A 12,392-nucleotide genomic window follows, 5' to 3' on the forward strand; every position below is an offset into this window, starting at 1 on the left:
AAAGGAGAAAAAAAGATCCTGCAAAAAAAGCTCCATTTGAGCCCGCCCTTTCCTTCATTTTTTCCCCCTTTTGTGCTGACTTGAACGTGCTTGCCCTTGGGTATAAAGTCAACAGTGTCAAATTAGGTCAGTCTTTCTTTTTTTTTGTTTAAGGCTGAGTTGAATCGGGTTGATTCGTTGCTTCTTTGATTTTCAAAAACGTGAGACCTTCTCGCGCCGTCAGTGTAGCCGCAATCAAACTATCGAGCTTGTCCTGATCCCACGACTCTTCCTTGGGCAAGGTATCTAAATTAAGGACACCTTCTTTTTCCATTTTTTGGAAACTGCGCCTAATGTGCTGAAGTTTGTACATCTCGGATGGACTACCCGATTGGGAGCATAGTATGAATAAGGAGTTCTCTGGGAGTTGGTTGTATATCCGCTGGATCCTGTCGTTTGTTCGTTGTCGTGCCGCCGCCACGTTGTAATCCACGATTCCGTCATAGTGCTCTGAGGGCGACGCCCATTTCAAATTGTACTGTAAGTCTCTCAACTCGGTCACGACAAAGCTGGGCTCCACAATTTTTGTTTGCTCTATAAAGTCAACCACTTCGTCGTCGTTGGTGACGGGTTTTCTATCGGCAAAACAATGCGCTAATGCTTGCGTTTTGCCATAGCTCACCAAGATCGACTGGTGGTCTTTATTGGCGGTTTTTAAACGCTCAAACACGGAGATTTCATCGACATTAGTACCAAAGCACCGTCCTTCGAGAATCTTCAACTTGACCAAATCCAAGCACGAATTTGCATCTTCTACGGATGAGTGGCCCTGACCGTTATCCTCCCCCGTCTGTATATCTCGATCAAGGAATGTTTTAGCTAACCATCTCAACGATGGCTTGGACGGGGGCCCCCGGTTGTGCTCGTATATAATCGAGGTGTCGACAATCTTTTTATGCAAAATTTTCATGACTCGCAAGTCCGACTCTAGCGAATGCCCAACCAAAATGTCCTCGCTGTGCACATGCCTCAAAAACAAGTCTTGCGCGTCCAGTATTGTGGTAACGACATCCTTCAATAGTTCTTCCGTGATTCCAGAATAGCGAGTTACATAGTCAGTGATTTCTTCGGTTGGTTTGACTAGTTCATCAAACACCACGTCGCCATCAAAGTCCACCAAAGATATGCGAGTCAAGACCGAGACATCGTTGGCCTTGCAGAACTCGCAATCTAGCGCGAAAATACGAGACTGGCTACCGGGGCTTGAAGCGGGGTGAGTCTCGCGCCAAGTTTCGTCTTCCTTTGCAGTTGGGTAGTTGAATTGTTCAAAACTGTCCAGAGGAAGCAAAAGGTCATTGATTGTGATTTTTTCCTGCTTCAGCCTGTCTAGCACCGCCTTTTTCTCAGCTTTCGTCAATCGAATGTTTATAAGCGCGTCGAGTGGAGGAAAAACTGAATCTTTACCCCCGGGTAAAATAGACTTGACGACGGTGGCGAAATTGTTGTAGATGAATGGAAATTCGTCGCGGGTGTTGTTGAGCTGCTCATTTGAAATCAACCGCGAATGCGAGTTCCTGATCTTATCATCTTCAAATTCGCAGCCTGGAGCAAAGCAGACACATACGCATTTCACCTCATTGGGGTTTTCAACTTTGCACCATTTGACTTGATTCCCACTGCCGGGGACTTTGAAGAGCTGCAAGATGAGCAGCCTCACGTTTCTAAACTGGAACCTCGTGCTTTCCTTCTCTTCTTCCAAAAACAACGTGAGACTCGGCAGAGCTAACATCGCTTTGAGTTTACGTTTATGGATTTTCTCTCGTTTCTGCGGAGGCTGCTGCGCTCCAATCCCACTCACTAGCAGGTGGTTTGAGGACCTTCTTCGTTTTTCATGCCTGCTTTTTTTCGGCAAAATCAAATTTGCCAGTTGCAGCTGCAGTTGTTGCAGCTGCTGGAGTGGGTCGTTTCCATTATCTTCTTCAACAAAGGAGTTTAATGAGACTGCTGAATTCCTTCGCTCTTTGTCGAAGCTTACCTCTTCGATCAACAATTCTCGCGCTCTGACCTTCGTATTATCATCTTCGATTGTCGATTGAGATATTGATAGTCTAGACGTAGTAGTCGACAAGGGCTCCTCCGTATTTGAATCGGTCATGTCGCTTTGGTATATATATATATGGATACAATTTTACACAGTGTTGTTGTGGTCCGGTATAAACGAGATCCGAGCGCCCGGCAAACTATCAAGATTTTGAGAAACAAAATTTTGACGACACTGACTTCGACAAGCAGATTCGCGACAATTATAAACAACGCTTTTAGCAGGCTTGGATCAGAAGCCAAGCTGGGCAAGGAGAAGGCTTTTTCTCTAAGTGAAGGCGTCAATAAGAACGAGTTGGCCATTGTGGGATGGTCCGTGGTCAGTTGGTTAGTTGGTCAACGTTTCACGGCGTAGCTGCGTCACTTGCTGAAGAAACTCTTGCATCGTTCTAGGTGCGGTTGAAATTGCCATCTCAACCAGCTTTCTCTTGACATCTGCGCTTTCAGGGAAAAACTCCTGCAAGACGGAAGTTGGCACTTTCTCCTTCTTCTGGGATAGATGCTTCTCGTACTTTTCGTCCAAGTCACGAAGTTTGTTCTCCTCGCGGATGATATACTCGTTCTCGGGCTCGGGAAACATGACTGACCTTCCATGCATAAGAATCTTGTTCCAGCTATCCCACGAGCTGGGAATGTTGAGATGAACTGGCATCGGAGAATCGGAGCTAGCTGTCTCCGTGTATATTGGTACAACGCGGTTGTTCTTGTGTATATCCAAAAGAGCACGGATCTGGCCAATGTTCATTGCTTGACTAGCTCGAGGCACTGAGGCTATATTGCTCCCATGCTTCAAACTGAGGTATCGTAGTAATTGCAATCGCAAAGTTGAAGAAGCAGAGTACTCCAGAAGGTCCTTTGGGTCAACCATTATCATTAGCGGGGGCCTAGCAGACTCGCGGAACTCATTATTGAAGAGCTGGTAAAGAAGGTGATATAGCTCGCACGTGTCTTTTAAATTGTTAAACTCGATAATCACAACCGTCTTAGGATGCTGTTGTAGACGATGAGTTATGAAGAGTCTCAAGGCCAAAGGGTTGGTGACAATGTGTAAAATCGTGTCATTTTCTTCAAAACATTCAACCTGGGGTATCGAGCCGTGCCGTAAGATCAAGATTTGCTCTTTCTCTTTATCTTTGGGGATGAAATTTGCAACTCCCATTCGAATTGGGCGAAGCGGGTGGGGGCCGTCTGTCTTGATTATTGAAAATCTAACTGTAGGTGTTACTGTGACTGTTACTGTGACTGTTACTGTTATGGTTCCTGTGACCGTTAACTGTGACTGTGTGGAGGGGGTAGCCAGCAGTTACAGCTTGGTTCGCGATAGGAACTCGAGGAAAATAATTCAGGTGCCAAACAAACCTTTACTTTCAAAAGCTGTTTTCCAAATCCTCCAAAACCAACAGCACACGACAAACTCGACTTGATAATGGGTCATCGCACAGACCAGTTTATCACCGATGGAGGCAACGATGCCGCAATCAACCAGTATGTGAGTGGGACTGAAATCCCAGACGATCAAATAATCGACTCCATCTTTTCAGAAAAAAAGACACTACACGCAGATGATGCCATAGACTACGAGGATATAGATGAGCTTGCAGATGACGAGTTACCCGATGAGGAAGAGCCCCTACTGGATCACCAGCTCGAGGATGACGAGTTTGATCAGCTACTACGAGACGATGTAAATCCAGCCGACCTATCAAACTTCGATTTTGGGAAGGAAGAGCAGAGAGCGCAGGAGATGGCCGACGATGAGTTTGATAGAATGTTTGATGACGCTACTACCACTGAGGTAGACGATGACCAGCTCGGTAACTTGAAGTCGGCAAACCCGATTGAAGACGACGAGCACAACGAGTTTGATGATTTTCAAAATATATTCGAATCCAGCGAGGAAACAAAGACGCGGATTTTTGAACAAAACAAGCTCCGAGAAGAGAAACGGGCAAAGGTGTTGGCATTTATTGAAAAATTGGAAAAGCGACGAACAAAGAGGCTAATTTCCCGCTGTTTTCCTGACTGTACACCTGAAAAGCCCGTTGATTTTTTCAAGTTTTTCGCTCCAGCACCCAAATACTACCGGTACACCAAACCTCTCATATCTTCAAACCGGGTCCGCAAAGTGCTAGTTCCACTAAAGCAGAAGCTAGAGCTTGATTCTGATAGAAGAAGAGCATTCAAGCAAGCTGTACCCTCGACGACGACGGCGACGACGACTTCATCTGAAAATGAACGGAATGTATCCACAATCAGCTCGGCCGATTTGGAGTTTATCAAAAATTTGAAAGCGAAAAGGTCTTCCATCGATTCGTTTATTAAAAAACTGAATTTTCTCGAAAGAGACTGGCACAACGACGATAAATTCAAAGATTTTTCCAAGGATCTCATCTTGTCCACTACGGACTGGAATGACGATGAGATTATCAATGCCGGGGACGAGAGTGCAAGCCTACCTAAACAGCCAATAAAAGCTCCAGAGTTTAACTATGTACTGGACGATGTGTCTGACGAGGACATCTTTGACGGCAAACTCAACAACATTGTTGAAAAGTTTAAACTTGATATGAACGATCCCAATTTGTTATTCCTTCCGATGAATGAGAACAAGGTAAATGCAAAGAACTTGTCGCGAATGTCAGTGGAGCAAAGGTTCAACATCTCCAACGATGACGAGTATGAGTTGTTGCGGAAGAATTACAACACCAAGCAAAGATCGCAGTTGAGCAACTTGAACATTGAGCACTCTGTTCCGGCATTGAGACTCCAAACTCCATTTTACAAGGTTAGATTAACCAAGGCAGATGCCAGGTCGTTCCATCGTCCAGTATTCAATGTCAGATCGGGCACTTTGATGAGCTTTACAAGGTTGAAGCTAAGGAAAAAGAAGAAGGATAAGGGCAAGTCTTTGCACGAGGTGTTTGCCAAAACAACAGACCTCACTACAGCCGACACGGCAAACATCGTGGCACTTGAGTATTGCGAGCAGTATCCTTCTATTCTTTCAAACTTTGGAATGGGCTCCAAATTGATCAATTACTACCGCAAGGAGAAGTCCGACGACCTGTCGCGCCCCAAGGCCCCGATTGGGGAGACGCACGTCTTGGGAGTCGAGGACCGATCGCCGTTTTGGAACTTTGGCGAGGTTGGTCCCGGTGATCTTGTGCCGACATTGTACAACAACATGGTGCGTGCGCCGATTTTCAAGCACGACACGAGAAACACCGATTTTTTGCTCGTTAGTTCTCAAGGTGCAGGCGCCCATCAAAAGTTTTATCTTCGGAGTATAAATTTTAATTTCACTGTGGGCAATGTGTTTCCAGTTGAGATCCCAGCTCCCCACTCTAGAAAAGTCACCAACATTTCGAAAAACCGTCTCAAGATGATTGTGTACCGAGTCATGAACGCTAAAGGTGCTCCGCGTATTGTTGTGAAGGACGTATCGAAGCATTTCCCGGAACAAAGCGACATGCAGAGCAGGCAAAGGCTCAAGGAGTTTATGGAGTACCAAAGACAAGGTGATGACCAGGGTTTTTGGAAAGTGCGCGGAATGGAAGACAACATCCCTACTGAAGAGGAGATCCGCGCCATGATCACTCCTGAGGACTCGGCTCTAATGGATACAATGCAGTGCGGTCAACAAGTGTTGGAAGATACCGCCGTTTTGTTTGGTGATGATTCAAAAGAAGCTGCTAAAAGGAGAAAAGACTCCGAGAGGAAAGATGCCGAGGAACCTCTGGCACGCGATGACGACGAAGCAAAGAAGGAAAAAAATACGAAAAAACCAAGCAAGGAGGTTGATGCCGCCGAACTTGAATATGAAGAAGAAATGGCGCCTTGGAATTTGTCGCGGAATTTTGTCGTTGCTAACCAAACAAAAGCCATGCTTCAATTGAATGGAGAAGGGGACCCAACGGGTATCGGTTTAGGGTTGTCCATGCTCCGCGCTTCTCAAAGAACTCCTTTCAAACCATTTTTCCAACAAGCACCCGAGGTGGTCCCCAAGAGTAATGCAGCAGCTCACAATCAAAAACTTTACGAGCTGGAAATCAAGAGAATATGGTACTCGCAGCGAACCTCGCTCGTTGATCACGGGCCCGAGTATGATTTGCAGCAGATTTACAACGACTATACACCGGCCAAGCACGAGGAATACCTTATCAACAAGATGAAACAAGAACAAAAAGACCAAGCTAAAAGCGAAGACAAAGTCTTGAAGATCACCCGACGCGTACGTGACGCCAACGGCATCTTGCAAAGAAAAATCGAAGTGATCAACGACCCTCGCTTGATCCGGGCCTATGTGAAGCGCAAGAAAATCTTGGAGGACGAATTGTTGCGCAGTGCCGATGTCGACGAAATCTTGCCCACAAACGACAAGGAATTGAACAAGTTGCGCCGTAAGGCTCTTGAAGAAAAACTTGCCAATTTGGAAAAGCGAGCCAAGCAAAGCAAAGCCAAAAAGGTCCCCAACGATGCGATCCATGCTGCGGCAGCTGCCGGTGCCACCATTATTGATGCCAACACTGTGATGATGCCAGACGGGACCTACGTGATTGGTGGCAAAGGGATCGGGAAGGGCAAGAGCACTACGCGTAGGTGCAAATCGTGTGGCTCTTTTGGCCATATTAGAACTAACAAGACTTGTCCCTTGTATAACCAAATGATTGCCGGGTTATTACCTCAAAAGCCCAATGCAAACGGTGCTGCTTCGTCGCCTGAACAGCAGGATATGGGACCATCAAACCAAGGTAGTCCCGTTGGACTAACTGAGGCAAGCGCATCGCCCAAACCCATCATGTCGGGATCACCTACGGGAAATGACTAAGGTACTTATTGTGTTTAGCTAGCACTGTAAAAAAATATGATGTGTCCTATTCTAGGATAAGTCAAAAGTCAAAAGACAAAGTTGTCATCTTTTTTTTCTTTAACTCCCAGACTTATTTTGCAGCAAAACAGAAAAAAAAAATCTCGAACTATTTCTTTCATGATAATTTTTTGGTTGCAAATTGGCGTCAAATTATGTATGTACTTTGCAGAACAGATACGTGGTGGAGTTGCTAGTTTGAGACATTCCAGGGCGCGATTTCCAAGAGATTTAAGCGGAGAAGGCCAAGCCAGGCCAGTTTCTAGTCGACTTTGAAAAGCGTGGTTATTGCTTGGCTCGAAACTCACTTGCAAGGGCTGATTTTTCAGAGTTATTCGAGACGATATGTCTGTCCCCGTTTGAAAAATCAGAGACCAGATAGAATTACGAGCGGAATCGTAGTAGAAACAAGCACGGAAAAATTGTTTCTCCTCTTTTCTTGTGTTTTCTTTTTTTTTTTTCTTGAGAGGGGGAAGTGGACCTGAAGTTTGGCTAGGGGTCAAATGAAACCAGTCCTCAGGATTGAAGATACTTTTGAATACGGTTATGGTTCTTTTGCAGGTGCCTATCCCCAACGTCTATGAAATTCGTGCCGTGCATATCTCACTAGAAACGGGTGTTTCTCAAGCGGCGTTATTGCAAAGATCCACAGTTTTTCTTTTTTACTTCCTCTCTGTTGTTTTCCTTTCACGGATGGGGCGAAATGCCACTTTATTGAAATAATTAATTGATTGCGCATATTGGATATGGGAAATTTTCCAAGACTATTTGCGTGATTGTACATGACAGCGTTGTTGATGAGATTTCTATGTATAGGTACAAGCTGATTAAAAAAAAAAAAAGAAAAAGAAAAAGGGAAAGGAATCTCATCTTCGGTTGGTTGTGTATAGTTCTCATGGACCCCCCCTGCAATATACAGTTGATTTCAATCGAGTTTTCAAGCTGGCAAGAGCGGTATTCCCAAGGGCAAAGAGGAACAAAAAAGAAGGGAAGAAGTCCAATAGATATTCTTGGAGCAGCGCTTTATTTGATCACTTTAGGAGGCGAAGTTTGACCACCGCCAAACTTGCCCACCACCAAAAACATTCTAGAATTCATTAGGAGCAGGATGAGTTCAGAAAAGGAAAATGTCATGGATATGAAGTCAATCAACTACCGTGGTCCGGCAATTGAAGAAGTTGATTCTATTTCTCCTACAAACAATGCAGGGCTTATAGACGGGAGTTTCTCTGGCAGCCCATATCTGAGTGACAGTAGAAGCAGCGGCAGCAGCACCATAGAGCCAGTTTCCGATTCCACTTACCATGCCAAAATTGGCAAACCGATTTACAAGCGCATCGTCGACTCGTTCAAGCCCATGGATTTGGAGGATTTGGGGATCGACACTGAGGGAATGACTCAGTTGGAAAAATCCGTCATAGCGACTAGCCAAAGTCGTTTAGTCAGAGACTTGAAGACGTACCATTTGATAGCAATTTCATTGGGTGGCCTGATAGGTACGTTTTTTTCTTTTTTTCAATAACAGAAGAAGTAATAGGGTCCTGGTGGCTGCGAAGATGGAACACGTACTAACAATGAATGCAAAAAAAATTAGGTACCGGTTTATTTGTAGGCTCGGGAAATGCATTGGCATATGGGGGCCCTGCTTCTATGGTGATTGGATACTTTATCGTGTGCTGTGCATTGTTAACCGTGATAAACGCCTTGGGAGAGTTGTCGGTCCAGTTTCCAATCAATGGGTCCTTCAACACATTCTTTTCCCGGTTTATTGACCCTTCGTGGGGTTTCACGTTGGCCATCATGTACTATCTTAGCTGGGCCATTTCATACCCGTCGGAGCTAATCGCCGCAGCTATGACTATTCAGTATTGGAACACGTCGATAAACTCAGCTGTTTGGGTAGCGATTGTGTGGGTCGTTGTGTCATCGATCAACTTTTTTGGGGTCAAGGGCTATGGTGACGTTGAGTTTGTCTTGACAATCATCAAAGTCGTCGCAGTAGTTGGCTTTCTCATTGTTGGGATTTGCATCACTTGTGGCGTTGGCGATCAGGGCTACATTGGCGGGAAATACTGGCACGACCCCGGAGCATTCAACCATGGCTTCAAAGGCGTTTGTTCTGTTTTCATCTCGGCTGCATTTTCCATGGGCGGATTAGAGCTCTGCGCATTGGCCGCTGCCGAGACCAAGAACCCTAGAAAGGCATTGCCAAAAGCAGTGAAGCAGACTTTTTGGAGACTTACCATCTTTTACTTCTTGACCTCGATTGTCATTGGATGTCTTGTCCCATACACTAATCCAAACTTGTTGGATGGCAGCGGGATAGCCGCGTCTCCCTTTGTGATCGCGATAAACGCGGGAGGAATCAAGGTATTGCCCCACATTATGAATGCAGTGATCATTGCTGCCGTGATTTCGGTGGGCAATTCGTCTGTTTTTGGTGCTTCTCGTACATTGGCCGCGTTGGCAGCCCAGGGGATGATCCCCAAGATCTTTGGCTACATCGACAGGAAAGGACGCCCGCTTGTGGCGATTGTGATCACCTCGTTGATTGGCCTATTGGGTTTTCTTGTCGTCAACAAGAACGAAGAAGCCGTGTTCACGTGGTTCTTTGCCGTGTGTTCGTTAGCGTCGTTTTTCATCTGGTCCATGATCAACGTGACGCATCTCCGATGGCGGTGGGCTTTGGACGCTCAAGGACGGTCCAAAGACGAAATCATCTTTAGGTCCCCCTTTGGCGTGGTGGGCTCGTTTGCCGGGTTGGCCGTGCTAATCTTTATCATCGCAACGGAGATCTGGGTCAGTCTATACCCTATAGGCAGCACTGGTGCCAGTGTCGAGACCTTTTGGCAAGATTGCTTATCGTTGCCGTTGTTGCTTGCGATATGGGCAGCTCACAAGACCTACTACAGAACGTGGAACCGACTCTGGGTCAAGCTCGAAGACATTGATTTGGACTCCGGGAGACGCGAGATCAGCCTCGAAGACTTGAAACAAGAGCTTGCTGACGAAAGGGAGGCCTTGCATTCGAAGCCGTTCTACTATAGAGTATACCATTTCTTCTGCTAAAGTTCCAAATTTGAACCAAAAAAAATTTTAGAAACTTGTCGACAGAGATGGCAGTAGTTTCAACTTCTTTACATGCCTCTTCTCTCCTCTTTGGGTATCCTCTAGTAAAGTCTACTGTTGACTCGACCTGACTTAGTGGTGTGTGTGGTTGGTTATGACCACGTTAGAGGAAATAAGACTCCCTGATTGGGTCGTGTAAATCGCAGCAGAAATGATGAATCCAACTCCTTGATGTTTTTTTGTTTGAGTTGGGGGTGAACGAAGACTGACAAGTTACAACGAATAGAAGGAAAAGTTTTTGCTCCTTCCTTCAACACCACCACCATCTTTACCATTAAATATTACACCACAACAGTTTTCAGTAACACACACATTCAACTTTCAGCTCGCGACATTTCCCATCAATCCATCAATCCAATTAATCTATCTTCAAATTGGTCACAACGTTAACCAAGCATTGTTATCAAATTACTGGTTTCCAAAAGTTCAGCAGCAACACGGCTCCATTTTCTTTTACTTTTATAGGAGAAGTTTTTATTAAAGATTCAACACTCAGAACAACAAAGTCAAGTACTTTTCTGTCTAATTTAGCTGGTGACAACAAGCTAATCAGAAAAAAAAAAAACACCAGGCGATTGTGTATAAATTAACCAATTTTCCACAAAAAGAACAAGAGTAGTATGTCTGAGAATAACGATTGGAAAAAGAATTTGAATGTCCCCGAGAAGGACACCAGACCACAAACAGACGATGTCTTAAACACCAAAGGTAAGTCATTTGAAGACTTTAACTTGAAAAGAGAGTTATTGATGGGGATTTTTGAAGCTGGATTTGAAAAGCCCTCGCCTATTCAAGAAGAATCGATACCCATGGCTTTGGCGGGCAGAGATATACTCGCGAGAGCCAAAAACGGTACAGGTAAAACAGCATCTTTCATCATTCCATGTTTACAATTGGTCAAGCCCAAGTTGAACAAAATCCAAGCATTAATACTAGTACCCACAAGAGAGTTGGCCTTGCAAACGTCGCAGGTGGTTAGAACTCTAGGCAAACATTTAGGGGTCCAGTGTATGGTTTCCACTGGTGGTGGCTCGTTGAGAGACGACATTCTCAGATTAAACGACCCCGTGCACATTGTGGTTGGAACGCCCGGTAGAGTCTTGGACTTGGCATCTAGAAAAATCGCCGACTTGTCAGAATGCCCCATTTTCGTGATGGACGAGGCTGATAAGATGTTATCCCGAGAGTTCAAAGGTATAATAGAGCAGATTTTAGAGTTTTTCCCCAAGGATAGACAAGCGTTGTTGTTTAGCGCTACATTCCCCATTGCAGTCAAGTATTTTATGGATAATCATTTGAACAAGCCCTATGAGATTAATCTTATGGATGAGTTAACTTTGAAAGGTATATCGCAGTTTTATGCGTTTGTTGAGGAGAAGCAGAAGTTGCATTGTTTAAACACGTTATTTTCCAAATTGCAAATCAACCAGTCGATCATTTTCTGCAATTCAACAAATCGAGTTGAGTTGTTGGCCAAGAAGATCACCGAGTTGGGCTATTCGTGTTACTATTCGCATGCGAGAATGCCGCAGCAGGCGAGAAACAAGGTGTTTCACGAGTTTAGACAGGGAAAAGTTCGAAATCTAGTCTGTTCCGATTTGTTGACCAGAGGTATCGATATCCAAGCGGTCAATGTTGTCATTAATTTTGATTTCCCCAAGACGGCCGAGACCTACTTGCACAGAATCGGTCGTTCTGGAAGATTTGGACATTTGGGTTTGGCCATCAACTTGATGAGTTGGAACGATAGATATTCATTATACAAGATTGAGCAGGAGTTGGGAACTGAAATCAAGCCCATCCCGGGAAGTATCGACAAGTCATTATACGTTGCTGAAAACAATGATGCTGTCCCTAAACCATTCAGAGCGGAAGAGTTGACCAAAAATGGACACCAGCAGTCTGTGAAGCACTAAACTTGAGGAGAAAAATGAAAGAAGAAAAAAAAAAACAGAATTCATTAACGTGTCACGATTGGGAGAGTCTTTTTTGATCTTTCCCTGTAGGAGTATTAAGATCGATCAACTTTTAAACAAACATCAGAAAATTTAAAAAATAAAATAAAAATATAACAGTAACGTATTTCACGAGGAGGAGAAGAGGAATAAAGAGGGTGTTTTTTTTTTACATGCTTTTTTTTTTTTGAAATGAAACGAATTGGGTGAAACAAAAAAAGCTTGAACACCATGGCGTGTGAAAAGGTGTCAATGATTGACAATGTCATCACTGATATCTTCACCAAAGATGAATGCAAATTCCAAAATTTTTTTTTTCTTTTTGGACTTTTTTTTTTTTTTGAATGGTTTTTTTTTTGGCT

General features: G+C 44.4%; 5 protein-coding genes across 5 annotated transcripts; 3 read left to right on the forward strand and 2 right to left on the reverse strand. All coding sequences in view use genetic code 12, as the record gives it.

Annotated features, from left to right (window-relative positions):
- Window positions 1–148: 148 nt before the first annotated feature.
- On the reverse strand, window positions 149–2,134 carry LODBEIA_P02410 (uncharacterized protein; the record flags this gene model as incomplete). The annotated part of the gene is made up of 1 exon (XM_066972406.1): window positions 149–2,134. One exon carries the CDS (start codon window positions 2,132–2,134, stop codon window positions 149–151), a length of 1,986 nt encoding a protein of 661 aa, XP_066827179.1.
- A 273-nt stretch (window positions 2,135–2,407) lies between these two features.
- Window positions 2,408–3,238, reverse strand: LODBEIA_P02420 (uncharacterized protein; the record flags this gene model as incomplete). Its single annotated transcript, XM_066972417.1, has 1 exon — window positions 2,408–3,238. One exon carries the CDS (start codon window positions 3,236–3,238, stop codon window positions 2,408–2,410), a length of 831 nt encoding a protein of 276 aa, XP_066827180.1.
- Window positions 3,239–3,505: 267 nt separating this feature from the next.
- On the forward strand, window positions 3,506–6,907 carry LODBEIA_P02430 (uncharacterized protein; the record flags this gene model as incomplete). The annotated part of the gene is made up of 1 exon (XM_066972428.1): window positions 3,506–6,907. One exon carries the CDS (start codon window positions 3,506–3,508, stop codon window positions 6,905–6,907), a length of 3,402 nt encoding a protein of 1,133 aa, XP_066827181.1.
- A 1,147-nt stretch (window positions 6,908–8,054) lies between these two features.
- On the forward strand, window positions 8,055–10,015 carry LODBEIA_P02440 (uncharacterized protein; the record flags this gene model as incomplete). Its single annotated transcript, XM_066972439.1, has 2 exons — window positions 8,055–8,442; window positions 8,541–10,015. 2 exons carry the CDS (start codon window positions 8,055–8,057, stop codon window positions 10,013–10,015), a joined length of 1,863 nt encoding a protein of 620 aa, XP_066827182.1.
- A 680-nt stretch (window positions 10,016–10,695) lies between these two features.
- Window positions 10,696–11,991, forward strand: LODBEIA_P02450 (uncharacterized protein; the record flags this gene model as incomplete). The annotated part of the gene is made up of 1 exon (XM_066972450.1): window positions 10,696–11,991. One exon carries the CDS (start codon window positions 10,696–10,698, stop codon window positions 11,989–11,991), a length of 1,296 nt encoding a protein of 431 aa, XP_066827183.1.
- Between the last annotated feature and the right edge of the window lie 401 nt (window positions 11,992–12,392).

The sequence above is a fragment of the Lodderomyces beijingensis genome (assembly GCF_963989305.1).
Source record: "Lodderomyces beijingensis strain CBS 14171 genome assembly, chromosome: 1".
NCBI lineage: Eukaryota > Fungi > Ascomycota > Pichiomycetes > Serinales > Debaryomycetaceae > Lodderomyces > Lodderomyces beijingensis.